Genomic DNA, 19,004 nt, shown 5'->3' on the forward strand with positions numbered 1-19,004 from the left:
AGTTAAAAAATCATTGCACACATTACTGTAGGCAGTTTTCAAAGGACCGAAGAAACTGACGTCCAAAGGCTGCATCCGGTGGGTTGTGTGCGGGGGAAAACCAAGGAGAGTGATAAAGTTGTCCCTGCAAAAATTTACTGCTTCTAGGGTTATGTGTGATGCGTGATTGTCCATCAACAGCAGAATCTGATTGTCAGCTGAAGGTCCTACATTTTTTTTAAAATGGCTCAGCCATTCCAAAAATATTTTGGCATTTATAAAGCTGGAGTCTGGATTGCAGGCAGCTTGGGATCCAGGTGGTGCATCATGCAGCAAATAATCTTGCATGCGCACTCTTTTAAAAATAAAAAGTGGAGGCACATAATGTCCAGTTGCGCTGACACAGCAGACCACACTCACATTTGAGCCTCTCTCAGCCGAAGATACTTTAACCACCCGTCGTTTGCCTGTTGGTGTTATAATGAGAGGGGATTTTGTTGGTACAGTTGAGCAACCTGTTTCGTCAACATTGTAAATCTGGTGTGGCTCATATCTGTGTTTCTTCATAATTTCAGTCAATAAATTAAAGAAGTTTTGCACACTTACTTCATTAAATGCTGCTAATCTTGCCACTGAGGTCGCCTCTGGCTTACGTAAAGATAAATTAAATTTACTTAAAAAGTTGCTCACAAAATCTTTTCCAGCCATCCTTTCTTCTTTATTAAATCGATGTTCTATTTTTAGATGTTCAGCATAATCAAATGCGATTCTTGCAAAATCTTTCTTTGTCAAACCAAATGCACGTCTGTCTATATCTGTAACATAGGTTTTTAGCAAGAGTAATTGTTCCTCAGTAAAAGTATTCTTAAATCTTCCAGCGTTCTCAGGAAATGGCTCTTTGTTCTTCCTTTTATCCACATAACGCCGAAGAGAAGTTTGAGGCAGAGAATATTTTTTTGCTGTTGTTAAAATGAACGCTCCTCTTAGTACCTCTTCAACAGCTTTATCCATACCTTCTTTGGACCAAGATTGTCTTTCCGTAATCCTTTTATATTTCCCCATCGTTTTGTTTCTAAAAAAATAAAGTTATAATCACTTTAAGGATGCTGTCATCAGTTATGAATTTTACCCCCCTTTAAACTATCCAAGAAAAGAAAAGTTGATTGATATCTTTAATATGCCTCAATTCATTGTAGAAGAAAAATACGAATAAAAATAAAGAATTCTTTTTTTTATTTAAACAAATACCTAGTCAAATTTTTTAAACATTTAAAAATATTTTTTTAAGTAATTAAACAAAATAAAAGTAAAAAAATGTCTTAAAATCTAGTTTTTACAGATAATATGTAATCCTTACAGGCACAAATATTTGATTTGAGACTAGTAAATTGCGTGCTTTTTATTTGCGTGTAAGATGGAGACCACCATCTTACCCGCCATCTTACATATCCATCTTACCCGACGACGTCATGTCGAAATTAAAGTACAAAACGAGAATAAAATTAACCGTATTTTAACTTAAAAGCAACATTATATCATTAATCGAGAAGACTAATTATGTATAAAATTGAAGAAAAGCCCAAAACACTCACCAATTTAACGCAATCCACTAATGAAAAGGTTGACAAATTTAGATATGTTCACGCTGAAATAACAAAACACAAAATGGCGGCAGTTACAGTTATTTTTCCACGCTAGGAATGTAATTCAATTGAAAGATGGCCAACACTGAAGCATATATCCCAACCGACTCTCCCCTATATAAGGGAGGGGCTGAGGAGGCCCGGGCCCCCTCCAAAATATGGAAGAAAAAACTTAAATAAGGGTTGTTATTTTTGGTTTTAGTTGCTCACAAATAATTTCCAAACTTTTAGCTACAAAAATGAATAAATAAATACGATAGTGATAATAATAAATATTATGCATTAGAGCAGAGATTTCTGAACTGGGTGCCGCAGGTAGGAGGTGAGGGGTGCTGCCAAGCGCCCATGGTAACAATAATACGTATGTATACAGGGTGTCCCAAAAGGTCGTTTACAAACTTAACATGCTGGCCTGTCATATCATGATGAACAAGATTAACATAGTAACATACATTCGCAAACACAATGCTGGCGCACTAAGTGCACACTAAGTCAGACAATAACGGATGCACAACATGTCGCATATTTATCACACAAAGCCGATTTTACACAACATTTTAGTTTCGAAGGAAGGTTTATAGCTGTTGTTGAAATTTGCTGCCTTTAGCTGTCATACACGCGTCGCAACGACTAAGTACCGACCGTCGTAATAACGATCCATTCTGACAAGATTTCACCGATCGCTGCGTTGTCGTTGCAACGTGATTATAAGAGCTGGCGGGCCGCAAATTTTAGCAACTGCTTTAAGCTTTGCTTAAAAATTAAAATTTTGTGCAAAACCGTCTTTATGTAATAGATATGCGACATGTTGTGCATCCGTTAGTGTCTGACTTTGTGTGCATGTAGTACGCCATCATTGCGTTTGCGAACACATGTTCCTGTGTAAATCTTGTTCATCATGATATGAAAGACCAGCATGTTAAGCCGCGACTCCACATCACCGGAAAAACAAAACGGAAACTGAAACGGAAAACGTACGATTTTCCATTCCGTTGTATTTCCGTTCAACTGGCCGGAAATTCTTACGCGGAATCTTGGAGCGCCATCTGGTGAAGGATTCCAGACATTCACTTTAATTTTGTGTATTTAGTGGGAAAGATGGATCGAAGAAAGAAAAAAGATTTTGCAATGATGAGTTTACATTTTCTTAATATAACAGCTCTGCTCTTGGATAAACAAAAACCATATCCACTCATATAGATGCATTGACTTTACAAAGCCCGTCATTTAGGGACAATTATCTTCTCAAGTGCCCTTAAATGATTGGCCTGCGTTATACAAATTAACCTTTCGAAATTAGCAACATTTTAGGTAGAGAGAATCAAACGGAGTGCAGTACTGAATACATAATTTTTACAAGGTGGGCCAAAACATTGAAACCACTGCACTTACACATTTCCCAACAGGATTTAATATCAAATTTTAACGAGAATAAAAACCTCCAACACAAAAAATAGGGTGCGTTTGCTGCCTCGCTTGCTCTCCCCTAGATCCAGCGCCCTGCAATAGTAACTTTCAATTTTTAAATCGTTAAATTCGAAAATTACAGATCAAAGTTGATTAAAAATTTAGATAAGTGAAACAAAATTTAATTTTATATGCAGAAAAAAAAGCTATCAATGTATTTATTAGGCTAAATAAAGGAATGAAAGATATATTTTCAAATCCTGCATAAAATAACTATTCTTGTATTTTCTGATGAACACACATTCAGAATAGATTCCATTTGTTGGTACAGGAACCATTTGGGAACATAGACTTCAAGGTTCCCTTTCCTGTACCCAAACTTGTCCCTGACTTTTCTTTTTTCTTTAGTAAACCGGTCCCTTTGAACTGTCCACTTTGTTTCTGCTACAGGACCTGCAAAAATTTAATTTGTTGCAGTTGATTGTTGATTGCAAATGCATAGTTCATACCATTCAAATAAAGCGACTAAAAATGTTCGACTTACCACTCAAATTGAATTTGGAGCCGATGACTGGCCACAAACTCTTCTTCATTTGGACATCTCAGGGAGGCTAAAAGAAGGAGCCTCATCTCCTTTGGCAGCGGGGCGAAAAAGTGACCGGATTATTCCATCGCCAATGGTGGCGCTAGTGGTCCATCTCTCGCAGTTCGCTCGCCTGATTTAACCGACCCCGAGTATTCGACTGGGTGGATGCCGGCAGTTAGCTAGTTTGGGGCCATTGATACGAAAAATTTGTTGGAACTCAATAATATCGCGCGGTCAGCACGATGGACCTAAAATTACTTTCTTTCTTATATTTGTTCTAGAATTTAGACATTAATTCTGTGTGTCCTCGATCTTCTTTCTCCTTAGTTCTTTTACTCCAATTAATTTATGCAGTAACTTCGATCAACCCTCTCCCCCCCTCCCCCATAAATTTTGCATGATATAAGCTCATTTAAAATTAAATATTTCACAGTAATATGTGCAATAATATTTAGTTTCGTTTTTCGTTTACTTCTGCTGAAAAAGCCGTTTTTCCCCCCTTTTTTTTCTGGTGGATTAATCTTTAAAAACGATAAGAAAAAAAATAATACTTTGAACATTGAAAAAAAACTGCTTTTTCGTTAGTTAATTGTGAACAATTAAAAAAGAATCTTACAAGAAAGTGCTATTTAATTCAAGCGTTAATCTAGTTTATTGCTTATATTTATCAAGCTAAGTTTCGTTTTCACTTACCATAATTACTTGGTTCTTTTATTCCAATATTTGGTTCTGTTACACCGAGTTTCTTTATCCTGCACCACCCCCCACACACACAAATTTCGTGCGATATTAGCTCATATAACTTAATATAGTTCACTGTATTATGTGCACCAATATTTAGTTTCGTTTTTGTTTAATTAATTACTTTTGCTGAAATAACCTTTTTTTTCTTTTTATTTCGTTGGATTTATCTTTAAAAACGATTAGAAAAAATATTAACACTCTGTATATTGAGAAAAAAAAATTGTTTATCGTTAGTTATTAGTGAACAATTACAAATAATGTTACAAGAAAGTGCTATTTATTACAAGCGTTGATCTAGTTTATAGCTTATATTTATCACATTGTGTTTCGTTTTCACTTACCATAGTTACTTTCTTTCTCCTCCTCCCATACATAAATTTCGTGTGATATAAGCTTACATAAAACTTTATGTATTACGTTTAGTTTCAAATTGTTGCTCTGCTCTGGATTTAAGTGAAATTTGAAGAAAAAAAAAAGCAAAACATAAATATTTTGATGAAAATTATAAGTTAAACAGTTCAATCTTAATTTCAATTGAATTCTCTACATGAGTGCGTTATTGAGTTTTTCTACTACAGTGGAGTTTCTATTATTCAAGTTAAGCATATGTGAAATTTAATAAATAAGAAGAAAAAGGACATGGAAATATAACTAGAAGGAAACAAAATTAGTGATTTAAATTCCAAAACTTTAGTTGTTCATTGCTACTCTCTTTCTATTTTTTTAAATGAATAACTTTAAAATCAAGTCTTCTCGCTTACTCTTAAAATTAAATGCATAGTACTCAGAAAAATTATGAAAACCGGATCGTAATTTACGGATTTTATTGGGAGAAAATGTTTTCAAAAGCCAGCTAAAATCATTTTTAGTTTCATGGCAAATGAGCAGAACAGCCATATCAAAAACAATATACAAAATAGAACACAAAATTGCACAACACATAACAAGAATGAATGCTCGCTAAAGTCGTAGCAGAAATACAAATTAAACACATCGAATGCAAAATATGACAAAAACCTAGGGTGGAGTAAAGTATTCTATGCTTCTTTGAACAGCTTTCATGGCGAAAGTAGTTTAATACTTCCAAATATACAGGTGATAGTTTTTAAAACACACTTGTTTACAATGCTTCGCTACGAGCGAAAAGATATAAGTAGTGCGAGAGATGATACTCTAGCGGCCTCTGGCGGAAGTGGAATTTTGTTGCCAAACTGCTAACATGGAGATTCGTCTCCTTCCTTTTACTCCCTGGGACATCTTTATAATCTTTCCTTTTTTTTTTTTTTTATTATCGAAGAGGCAAGGATATTTCCTGACCTCTTCTAAAAATACTTCTAAATATATCTTCATGGATCCACTAGCCGTCGATATTTCTGAAGAAAAACGTTGTTGACAATGTGAAGAGTTCCTATAGGCTGTTGCGAAGCGGATTCCGTTGCCAGAAACAGAAAAAGTTAAAAATGTTTCAACTCTCGATTCCGTCTTGTTTCTGCCGCTCGGAAAAGGAAACAACCGGAAGTGGGAAGGTTTTTCTGTTTCCGTTGTCCGTTTCCGACGACTTTCCGGTGATGTGGAGTCGCGGCTTTAAGTTTGTAAACGACCTTTTGGGACACCCTGTATAAAACTAGACTAGAATGCCGTGAGAAAATTCTAATTCTTCAAAGGGTGCCGTGAATCGCTAAAATTTGGGAACCGTGCTTTAGATGGCACCAGGATATGGTGTTCAGAAGGGGTTGGAGGATCAGTACTCCGTGTTCTCCAGAAAAGAACGGGTCTTGGGAAAGCTAAAGTTATTTCAACAAAAGGAAAAGCAAATAATGTTGGGGAAAAAATCTCAATTTTTTCAAAAAGAAATCTTCTAATTAAAAAAAAAAAAAAAAAAACAGATGTAGCTAATTGCTTAGCAATTTAAATTCCTCTCTCTTTCATCCCCCCTTTTTTTTTCTTTTCAAAATGATTCTCTAATTAACTCTTGTTCCCTAAAAGAAATTTAAAATAAGTTTTAGTTCGGTTGGAGTAATAATGGAAATTGATGTCCTAAAAACGCATTTATTTAGGCCTTTTTCGGGCATCTATTTCAAACATTTCTGGAGGAGGATCCCCGAACCAACATCCTTTCACTGAGCTTACTATGAAAAATAGTCTGCAATTGTGCCTTAAAGATTTCAATTTTGAAAAGGTTCAGAGGAAGATCCCTAAAACAGCTCCTTACCACTAAACGTCTATAAAGATAACCTGAAATTGCTTTGTACTTTTCAGAGAAGGATTCTCGAACTCCTTCTTACTTCCAAAGACTGCCTAATGTTGGGGAAAAATCTGAATTGCTTTTAAAAATAACCTTAAAATAAAAATTTTAAAAGTTACTGATGACTATTGATCACGTCCAACACTTTCTATTCTTTTCAGCCCCCCCCCCCCCCCATTTTTTTTCCTTTTTTCCCTAGTCCGTCAAAGACAAGAAAGTCTTCAAAATACTACACTTTAAAGTCCCCTCCACCCACTAAAACCATTGAAGAGCATCTCCAACCTCGTTTTCAGGGCTACAATGTCGAAACATTTTCACAGGACAACTACCAACCGCCTTGCCTTCTGAAAGCATCGAAAATTGTTTAAGATTGCCTTTAATGGAGCTTCAATTTTGAAAAATGGCCGAACCCCCTAACGTTACCAAATATGGTCCACAGACGCGCTTTTAAGACTTCAATTACGAAAAAATTTCGGACGAGGGTTCGACTACTCCCATCTGAAATCTGACAAGGAAAAAAATTACAATTTTGGAAAATTCAAGATGGAGAGTGTTTAAATCCCTCCACCTAGTATTACTGAACATCTATTCAAAACTTCGCTTTTTAGGACTTCAATTTCAAAATAATTTTGGGGACTGTCCCAGAACCACCCTGCCCGTAACATCATCGAAATTAGTCTGAAACTGCGTTTTTAGAACTTCAATTTCGAAAAATTGGGCAGAGGAGTGAGGGATTTCGCTCTATTTAAAAAAAAAAAAAAATCAATAGGTGGCAACTTCAAAAAGTCCTACTCTTTTCATTACACTAACGTCAACAAATCCAGCCTATAATGGCGTTTTTAAGATTTCAATTTCTGAAAACTTCCGCAGAGCCCCCCGAATTTTTCCTTTCTGAGCATCACCAGAGACCGTCTAAAACTGCATTCTTAGGACTAGAATTTCAAAACATTCCCGGGGGAGAACCCCCTGACTCTCCCCCCGCCAGAAGCGATTATTTCTCGAAAATGCCCCCCTAAAACTATTATTTGGTTGTGACGCTCGATGACAAACCTTATATATAAAGTTCTTGCCCCACCCCTAAAAAAATGAGAACATCAGGATACTATAGCTCCCCCCCCCAAAAAAAATTACAAAAAACAACATAAGGGGGGGGGGGGTAATCTTCGTAATATGGCCCCCCTCCAAAATAAAAACATATACGCCACTGTCTAACAGGCTCAAATTTACAAAAATACTTGATTACCGCCATATGTACTTTAAGTGCCTAAAATTGTAGGCTTCCAGTGTAATAAAATTTTCTGTAAACTTACTCTAAATTTAGCAATTTGGCACAAAAAGGTGATCCTACATTTTGGATCACATTTTTCGGAAATCCTAGATCCTCAGGATTTGGATCTAGGAAGCTGAAAATTTGCATAGGTTAGTTTCAAAAGCATCTCTACACATCTATGAAATTTCATCCAAATCGGAGATAGTTAAGGGGGAACGATATGAAAAATTATGTCAGTTGACATGGAATGACTCTGCAGAAAATAATCAAGTTTCAACATTGATAATCAATCATTTGAATCATTTTAAACAAAGGTGCCAGGGGGGGGGGTCCTATTATATGGACAGCATTATTAATATTTTAAGGGTGGGGGCCAGTGGCGGATTCACTAGGGGGCATTAGGGGGGGGGCGACCTCCCCCTCCGTGACCGCCATTTTCTAAAACTAATAATATAGAATTGAAGACGTTACATACTTTTTAATTTGAACCTAAGCTCACCCCTCCCCCCTTTTTTGAACTTTAATAATTTTTATATTTCTATATGTGTCTTCCAACCTTTTTCTTCCAGGGACTACACTATACTGGTATGATAATACATTGCTATGACTCAGAACAGTAGTTTCCAATCCTGGCGTTGATAGCCCCCAAAGGGGAGATTTGACACTTCAAGGGGGCAATAAGTTCATGAGGTAAAGTAGGAGTTGGTATTTAAAAGATAGGATAAGAGGGGGAGCAACTCACTCCCTACCCCCCCCCGGGAATGACGGGTTTAGGGGAAGGAATGGCTTTAACCGTTTTTAATTGCTACCCCCTTGAATAGACTGTAAATCCCCCACTGGTGGGGGCATTATTTGAAAAGGTTGCTATCTCATTTTAGGGGGAGTGTAATGGTTCTTCAAGGGAATGGGGACCTGTCTTAAATGATGCTAAAAGTAAATTATGTTCTCTTCTAGAAGTGTATTCAGAAGGGCGGAGGGGGGGCATGAGGACAGATGAAAGTTAGAATTTTTCCTTTTTTGCTGACTAAAAAAAAAGGACAAATTAACCATGTTCCCTATGAAATTTCACCACATCCCAGTGTGAATTTTTTTTTCTGGTTAAGCAACTGCTCTCTTCAATGCACACTGAAGTGCACACGAACTATTTAAAACATTTTCGCGTAACAAAAGATATTATATGTGAATATTTAAAACACTTTTTAAATCTTAGGAACATCCTTACACAGAAAAATAAATCTCACTAAATTTTATTTAAAAACAATCCTGGAAGAATAACAAGTTCAAAATTTCAATGAGTAACAAAATGATAGTGAATAATGATAACTTTATTTATATTGAAGGTATACAAAATTTCAACGAAGCATTAAGACAAAATGTCTCGTCATTCAACTTGAAGAGACATTCCATTAAAAAAATCGAAACAAATTAAAACAAAATACATTTCAGTGATTTTTTTTTCAAAAGATATTTCAAATATCCTTGGTGTATGAATATAATTAAACTGAAAAGCAAGAAGTGCTTTACGTAATATTAATTTTAAAATGTAAAAAATTTGCTTTATTTATAGATTTTTCCATAAAATTTAACATAATACTTGAAGCAAAGTTGTAGCAATTTCAGTGGTGACTTCAACTTCTGCAAGAAATTGATAATGCATAAAATATTACCAAAATATTTTTAATAGTTCATACAAACCTTTGAAAGAATCTAGTCAAATAGTGCCTTGCAGATTATTGTGCTAATATAATTGAATTTTTCATTTCCTTTTTGAATTTCAATGAAGAACTAAAAAAAAGGGGGGGGAGGCGCCTGAAAGGTGAATGAGATAGAATCAATATTTGCTATGCAGATTTTTAAAAGCACTAAAATGATTTTAATTTTCAAAAAAAAAAAATGTTATTGTGTATTTTTTTTTAGCAATCTTTGAGTTGTTTAAATTTCAAAAAAATGAACAGAAAAGTAAAAAAATAAGTATAAACATTGATGAAACAAGCTAAGTGCTATACATTTGTATTCACTTTTAAAATCAAATATTTCCACATAGGAATTTTATGTTAAAATAAATTTCTTCGTATTTTGCATTGCATCGTTTTTTAAGGCGAAATAGCAAATAACAATATGAACATTATTTTCTCGCTTACTCATGTGAAAACAATGCATTTCATTAAAGATCTCAATTTTTCCTTACAGAATTAGGAATTAAACTTTTTACATCACTTTACATAATTATATGTACATATGAAAGAATTTTCAATTTATGACATCATTCGACAGCAACAAGCCCTATACTCGTTTTCTAGATTTTGGCATCCGTTGGCAGTATCTGGATAAGGTCCATCTGTAATGCGATCACAATAAAAAATATTCTTAGGCTCCAGTAGCTTCAGAGAGTCGATTACAGAGCACAATCCAGGCCCAGACATAAAATAGCAACCAGACACATCTAAGTACTGTAAGGCAGTGAGGATACCTGCTTCTTTCAGGCATCTGAAATATTAAGTAATATTTTTGAAAACATCATATTTAAAAATATTTTTAATAGAAAAAAAAATTTAAAGAAATATTCAGAGTTTCACCATTTAACTTGCAAAACCTCTATTTTCACAACTGTTAGTCCAAGAGGCATACTTCCAGTCGGGGGCATGCACAGGGGGGAGGAGGGAGAAGGGACACCTGTTGGCCTGGGCCCAAGCCTGAAGGGGCCCAATATTTTTAAAATGAAGGGTGAAATGTAGGGGTAAACAGTATGGAGGGAGGGCCTGTAAAAGTCATTTGTGACGGGTCGCAAAATTTCTGTGAATGCCCCTGCTTCCAATAGCAAAAATGGTCAAAATGAGCTGCAAAGTTTAGATATGAACAATTTAGAGTGAAAAAAAATATGTTTTATAGAAAATTCTCAACTGTAAATTTTTACATGATACCTAAGTCCATGTACTATATTACATTTTGGGATATTCCACTGAAAATTCCAAAATCTCCATTTAAAAATAATACCAACACAAAAAATTTGAAACGTTTGTGACCAAAATTCAAGGAGACATTTGATTTAAAGAAAAATTAGGACTGTACAGAAGATGAGATTGGAACCTAACGCCCTTTCAGAAGAATATGTCAAAGTAAAAAAAAAAAAAAAAATTTGATATTTTTTGTTGCTCTTAAAAAAATAAAAGTAAATGCTATGCTATGATAAGCAAAAACAGGCTACAAAAGCATTTTGTTTGAATTGTTTTCTCATGCTCCTGATTTCCCTAAATGCAACGTAGGGTATGCGGGGATCATATAAAAAGTTTTTGTATTTTTTTACTACTTTTTTCTGCTGCAAACTTTTTATATCTTAACTTTGCATCTTATTCTGACAATTTCCCAATTGGAAGTATGTGTTTAAGACTAAAAGTTGATAACAGCAAAAATAACTTGATTTGAAGACATCCTAAGATGTTGCTCCACTTATGACATTTTGTTGACAATCTAAAAAGTGATCTGAGAATGAGGTTGGACAGTATATATAAATAGATAAGAGTAGTTGACACCAGTTTTGACCTGAAATAGGAACCTGGGCACAATTACCAGATTCACCTCCGTAAAAATCCCTGGCTTCAAAGCAAGAAACAATTAGCGAACAGAAAAAAATATCAAAATATGAATTTTTAAGAAAGTGTTTAGTTATAATATATGGAATCAATGAAACATTTCAAGATTTTTGTCTATTGTTTTTTTTTTTTTTTTTTTTGGTACAAGATCCTTAACCCTTCACTGCACGATTTTTTATATTTTCGTGAAAAAAATCATATGATACCTTTTGGCCGTCCTGAATTCAGGAAAAATAAGGAAAAAAATTAATTGCTAAAATTTTTGGCTGAAATGCTGTTTTAATTGTTTGTTCCACTTTTGGCACAAAGCACACATTGTATGCTTATACTGATAATTGTAAGTATCTATAGTGTGTTTTGTGCCAAAAGTGGAACAAACATGTCTGGCACAAAGTCCAGAAAATATATCTACTAAAATTTAAAACAAAGTAAAAATGAGTTAGGATAATAAAAAACACTGAATAAATATGCGAACAACACACAATTTACTTTATAAATGTTTAAAAAAAAGCAATAAAAGAGCATCAAAACAAATAAAAGTGAGTTAATTTTGGTGGAACTCGACGAAACAGTTTCGTTGCTGATTGATACATAAATGGATTCCACACTTAGAACATTTTATAAATGTTTTCCGATCACAGGTTGGAAGTTTGCACCTTTGCCTGCTATCCATATAAGTTGGCCAATGGCATACTCCATCAAGCCTCACGTCTTTCACTGGCATTGCTGCTGCTGGGCCTTTCTGTTTTTTCCTCTGTAATTGTGTTTCAATTTCAGAGGTGCTAGGACGCCCTCTCTTTCCCCCTGTTGCTGTTTTCCCAAGTTTGCACAAACAAATGGCTATTTCTTCTCTATATTTAGCTAAAGGCATATCCTCTTTTTTAACCATTTTATACAATATCCAAGCATTAACCACAGCAACATCTAGTAAGTGATAAAAAATTCGAAAGTAATACTTTTTTGACCTCATTTTGTTTTTGTATCTCCCTAAATGACTGTCCAGTAAGTCCACGCCACCCATATGCTTGTTATATTGTTTGACCACAAATGGACATTTGATGTCAACTCTCTGTTTTGGGCTTTTATCATACCTAGAAATTGTTTCAATAGGTAACTCCCCAGCAAACGTTGACATGAAATTTACTGGTCTGTTGTCGTTGCATGTGACGCAAGAAATTTCTGAGCTTGAACTTTGAGCTACATGCTCCACACTAAATCCCCTTCCGTTTTGTTTGATGTCCGCTTCTGTAGGAAGCTTGCAATTAGGTATTCGGTTTCGTCTTACCGTACCCAAAGACAGTATTCCATTCTGAGATAAATAATCAAGCAGCGCCAAAGAAGTGTAATAGTTATCAAAATATAACTTATGGTTTAGGTTTTTAGGAATATTTCGGCTTAGACGTACAACAACGTTTGATGCGGACTCTAAATCTGGCTCATCAGGCAGATGTTTGCTTGGATCATTTTCTTGACCACTGTATAACTCAAAATCATAAGCAAAGCCACTGCTTCCACACAAAACAAAAAACTTATAGCCCCATTTATGTGGTTTATTTGGAAGATACTGTTTCAAAAGGCTTCAGGCTTTTGTTGCACATATTTGCTCATCAACTGCCAAACAATCTTCCATCGGGACTTCAAGAAAGCGTTTTTTCAGAATTTCGATCAAAGGTCTTACTTTGTAAAGTCTGTCGTGACCATTTATTCCTTTCGGAATCATCTTAGAATTATCATTAAAATGCATGAATTTTCGTATTTTTTCAAAGTCCTTTACGCTCATAGTCTCTCTTATTATTTGGTTGCCCAAGTTTTCACTCCAATAATCTCTAGCCGATGGTAGATGTATCAATGACATCAATACGCAAATACCAATATAATGCTGTATATCAACTACAGAAATTCGTGTGTGTTTCGAAGGGTCACATTGTAAGATGTATCTCTGAGTCTCTTCGGTAATGAGATTCATCAATTCATCAGTGAAAAAGAATGTAAAAAATTGATATGGAGTGTCAAGTGCCTTGATCTGAGAATTGAAAGAAATATTTCCTCTAAATTTCATTTGTTCATCAGGAATTTTTAGTTTTTCTTTTTCCAAATTATATCACTGCAGCCTCTCTTTTTTTTGCATGGTCTCTCTCCTGCAGAACTAGGGCTTGCAGAAGTGTTTGTAGCATCTGTAAATAAAAAAAAAAGACCTTGTTAAAATTTAAATTCATTGTACAGTTTGGGGTTTCTTGGAGTACAAGTTGGGGGTTTCTAAATAATTTTGACTAAAACAAATTTCACAAAATCGCTTAAATTTTTTTTGCACTTATTTCTTTGAAAAATTACTATTTTAGAGTACCATTGAAATGATTTTTCTTTCCTTTTCTATTTATTTACTGTTGCGTACATTTACATATATTAAAAAAATATTTCTTGGTTAGAAACAAAACTATGAATTTTATCTTTTAGTAACCAAACTCTTTTACTATTTCAGTGCTAATCTACCAGCACTTCTATTTTTAATTGAATTGGCATAATTTTTGCTTCTGAGAAGTAATTAGTTCAAAAACTCACCCACTAGTACAGAAGATACATCTCTGTTTTCAACTACAGCTTCTATGGTTGAGTCAATGGTTTCTTCTTCTTCCGACGATGAAACATCTTTGTTTTTTAATGGCTTATAAGTCGGATCATCCCAGCTATCATCAGAAAGACCGTATGTTTCATCATCTGTATCAGAGCCAAATAAAATAGCTTGTATCTCTTCTGCAGACAATATCTTTCGGCGAGCCATTTCAAAGAATGGATTTACTCCCTTCTGTTCTTTGTTCCAGATGAGGCACACATAAGGAGAACACCATTTTTAAAAGTTGTACACAAATATTTTAGTTTTAAAGTATCATAAATGAAAGTAGAAGATTCATACACCTACCTGGATTTTTATCAAGCTCTTTTTCCAATTTTTTATGGGGGAAACCCAAGGAAAAATACACACTTCTTACTGCAATGCAGCCACACTAACTTTCAAAAATAAGAAATTCAATAGCTGAACTAGTGCAGCCATCTGGTGTACCAAGAAGACACTAAACTATTAAAACATTGTTCCAGATGTGGCACAATGCTTAAAAAAAAAATAAATAAATAAAAAAAATAAAATAAAATAAAATAAATAATTCTCATAAGTTTTGTTAGAGAAAAAAAACCCTCCTTTTTTTGTTGTTAGTAATGTGTTTAAAAGAAAAGAAACATATCAAACTTTTGATCAATTTGAACTTTTAAGGTTGTACTTTACTGTCCTAAAATTGTTATCATTTTTTTCTTTGGACTTATGCCCATGCCTGCATTTTCTTTCTTTTTTGTAAATTGTTTAATTTTCTTTTAAAGAATTGCGATTGCAGAATATAGTTATTGAATATTTCGCACTTCTGCACAGTAGAACTATCATGAAAAATGGTTTTCATTATTTTCATGACATAGATTGTGAAGTTTTACAAGCTTCTACTATCCCTTTGTAAACAAAGCTTAAACATTAAAATTTGAAAAGTCTATTTACAGCTGCAAATTCAAAGTACACATAAAATATAAATATCATGTAAAGCAAAAAAAGATGAAGTATTTTAAAACTTACTTCAAGCCTACATCACTAATTTCTACACAACCAGACAGATTAAGATGTATCAGTGACCTATCCTCACGGATGTCTGGTCTACTCGACCCAGAACTTGAAGAATCACCAACAAATATACCAGTTGTTTTCAAAATGCTGCTAGCACCCGGTGATTCGTATCTGGCATACTGTTTCTCTAGCGATTCACAAGATTGAAGGAAGGGGCACTGGTAAGAAAGTTTTGCCAAATGGCACATGACCCCATTTTGCTTCCACAGACAAACAGCTGTACAGAAACGACTTGCAGAGCACGGGTAACAAGGATTTCTCTGAAGCATCAGTCCACTTTCTTCAATTTCACACAAACAGTCTGAACCAGAATTGTTTTCCCCTGAACTGCGTCTTTGGTAGTTGTGACAGTCTCTTAAATACACTTCACGCAACTCATTAGAGCCATCAGGTATTTCTGATGGGAGAAGTGCCATGGTATCTGCAAGCCTATAGAGTCCTAAATCCGTGACGGCTTTACACCCAGATAAATCAAGGTGTTGGAGTTTCAGGCAGCAAGAATAATATTTCAACCTAAATAAAAAAAAAATCATGAATAACATTACAGCGAAAATAAATAAATAAATATATACATAACATTACAATGAAACAAAAATTACACAGGGAAGAAAAAAGGGATATTGACGTGTGTAAACAAGATACAAAAAAAAAAGGTTGTTTCACTAAGATAGTTTGAAAAAAATAAATAAATAAATAAAAATCTCAATAAATGACAGACTAGTGATTCCCATCTGTGAGATTTTCAGAGCAATGAATCATGCTGTTTTCTGTTTTTCTGCAGTGAGAACTTCTTTGTAATAATAGTAGGGGTTGTGCATACTTTTAACACTGACGATTTTCAAGTGAAAACATAATTTAAGCAAACTGATCAGCTAAAACCAATTAAAGCAGACCATTATTTGAAGAATCAGACACATTTAGGACAGTTTCAAATCTTTTAATACTCATTTAAGAGATTTTTTTTTAATTTTAAACTAGCCTATGGAAGGTGATGGTGCACTCACAAATAAAACACCTGGGGCAAATATGTTCACATGTAGTCCTCAATAGTATTAAGATCACCATCCATATGAACAAAAAGACCAACAAAAAGGGCAAAATCTTAGGTTCCAGGAAAATATTTTTAGGCACCAGGCAAATCATTTCTCAGAGTTTATATGAAAATTCAGGGAAAAAAAAAAAGCTTCTAAGAGGTTTTTGTTCTGAACAAACTAGAAGTTGTCAAGGCGTTTCTTTAGTCCCCCTGGCAATCCAGCAACCGGAATTTGCCAAACGAAGCTCATGATAGTTATAAGTTTTTGCCAAACATCCAGTTAGAATGAGACTATTTGAATGAGGAGGAGAAGTGAAAATTTGATGTACATTGTTTGTTCATTATAGTGCGACTCTGATTAATTTAGAGGCTTACATCTGCAAAAGCTGGCAGCCCTGAAAATGTGAAAACTAATAGATGTGTCCACTTCTGCCTGTAAACCGGATGTTAGCCTTTCTATCTCATTGGCGGTCAGGCATTCACTGGCATAAGTGTTTCAAATTATTATTACTTAATTTTTAAGAAATCAATTAATAAATGCTTAGTTGTTTTTTACAAAGCGGCTCAACAATTTTGTATTAGACAATAGTTAAGTTACAGAAAGTAAAAATATAAAAAATGCTTCTACTTAAAAGTTTAAAAACTTTTAAAAACAAATTATTATAGCATAAAATTGGGTAGAATAAGTTGAAAGGCCAAAAGTGGAAGATTGGTTGTAAAATGGGATTCTCCAGCCAAAACTTAGATAGTTTGCAACTCTAATTAGATCACTGATGAAGATAGTTTTGTTTTGAGCTGCAAGCACTAAAATGTAGCTTAATTTTCTCCAGACTGATCAATGCTTTCAAAAGCAAAACTAGCGTAACCAGCTGAAAAAGGAAGAAAAGTTTCAAAAAATTATAAGTCTGGGACTTTTTTTTTTTTTGATTTTGCTAGCAAATTTTAAGTTTCAGGACAATGGACAAACAGGCTACATTGTTTTTCCAAGGGGTACAAAAATTAGTTAAAATCATTACTGCCATACACATTGCTGGATGGACAGGGAGTAAGAAATTAGTTAAGGAGCAATAAGGTAACAAATCAAATCAGGACATGAAAAGTTAGCAATAGAATTGTTTCTTGAACAAATGAATGTGTTCAAGAAATTAGTTCAAAAACGGATTTGCAGTAAAAAGACATTATATCTGGTAAAAAATTTTTAAAATACTTTTCTTTTTTTGGTAAATACACAAAGGTTAGGTTTTGCTAGAGTATATAGACTTCATTCTGAAAAATTAAATAATTATAACTGGAGGAATGGAACAAAACCCGAAGAAAATAAAGGGCAAGAAGTAACCAAACATATAAGATAATAAAAAACATACCCTTTGAAAATTGTATCATTGACTGAAGTATAGGAAACATCCAAGAAAGTAACATTTGGACACAAAATTAGGATAGAGCGAAGCTAGAAAAAAAATTAAGAACATTTAAATATAGTTTTAGATTAAACTTAAATCAGATTTTTTAAAAAAGGTCCCTATAAAAATTTTAAGTAGAAAATACCATGTTTTTGTTTTTGTCATGCATGAAGAAAGAAAATATGTTACTCTAATTATAATTCAAGAAATAAATTTGTTTATTCCCCAAGTAATGCAGTTTTGTCAGATAACTAATAACTTTATGCTTGTGAGCAAAATCTGGCAGGATTACAAATACATTTTACAATTGAACTGATTTGGGTGGTTTTTACCTGCTATAGCAAATCAGGATTCATTTGCCCATAATGTTCAAAATCAAATTATTAACAGGGAATTGAAATGATTTACAGGAATGCAACACTTTCCAAAAATTATAAAACTAAGCTTCAATTAATTTAATAGTATGTAATTCAAAAGATGTTTTCCCTTGATAAAACTTTTTTCCCCGGTACATGGATACTTATACTATGAATGTGTCACATAGTGATCTAAGTTCAAAGCCTTTATTCTGAGCATTTTATTTGAAAAAGTTCTTATCACACTTTTAACAAACAGTATGAATCATGACTTAATTACAATTATGTCATCTCGTCATGGTTCAATCAGAATAAGATTTTCGGTAGGGCTGGGCGATGCATTGACGTATCGCTAAAAATTGGTGTACATCCTGCATCATTAAACCGGTTCAGAATTTTCCTCTAAACCGATGCATTTATACCACACCGACTACAAATCCAAGCACCGATGTTTGGACACCGGTCCATGATCCTTGCCGTTTTAATTTCATAATTTTTTCCAAACGCTTGGAAAGCAGGAGCACCCCGATGAAGGTCACTGTGACCTACCAAAAATGTTCTTATTCCACATTTTTTTTTTTTATAACGCTTCTGTAAATTTGGAGACTACTTTGAAATTGCCTTTTTAAAACATAATGATATTTAATGTCTCTTCTCATTAGATACATGTTAGTGTTCATACTCATATTTATGCTTCGGTACAATTCAGAATATAATTCGACAAATTAAAAAATTTCTCCTTCCCAAAAAAAGTCTTGATGGAAAATATATTGATGAATAAAGTGTATCTTATAATCATTCACCAAAACACATGTTATTGTGGTGTTTCGAGGAAGCCTTTTTAAATGCAAGCAGAGAAAACTGTTCCCATGAGCTCACATCTTTTTGCATTGAAAAAATAGGTTCATTGTAATTCCAAAACATATAGCTAATATTTATTGCTATCTTGCACTAATAACTTTGCTCTTTTTTTGACCATTATGCTCCGAGCTCTGACACATAAAATTCAAAGACAACATACAATTTAACTAAGAATATTATATAAAAATTACTCCATGTGCAGCAGAATGCAAATTTAATGGTATTTGCT

At 34.0% G+C, this 19,004-nt stretch overlaps 1 protein-coding gene across 1 annotated transcript in view; it reads right to left on the reverse strand.

Annotated features, from left to right (window-relative positions):
• Positions 1-9,191: 9,191 nt before the first annotated feature.
• The window catches only part of LOC129222850 (F-box/LRR-repeat protein 5-like), a 34,439-nt gene continuing 24,626 nt past the window's right edge, over positions 9,192-19,004 (reverse strand). The window contains exons 7-9 of the mRNA XM_054857403.1: positions 17,523-17,605; positions 15,078-15,638; positions 9,192-10,361 (exon numbers count right to left, since the gene is read on the reverse strand). Coding sequence (XP_054713378.1) covers positions 10,130-10,361; positions 15,078-15,638; positions 17,523-17,605 — 876 coding nt within the window. The 3' untranslated portion in view covers positions 9,192-10,129. The remainder of the gene's footprint in view (positions 10,362-15,077; positions 15,639-17,522; positions 17,606-19,004) is intronic.

The sequence above is a fragment of the Uloborus diversus genome, chromosome 5 (assembly GCF_026930045.1).
Source record: "Uloborus diversus isolate 005 chromosome 5, Udiv.v.3.1, whole genome shotgun sequence".
NCBI classification, from domain to species: Eukaryota; Metazoa; Arthropoda; class Arachnida; order Araneae; family Uloboridae; genus Uloborus; species Uloborus diversus.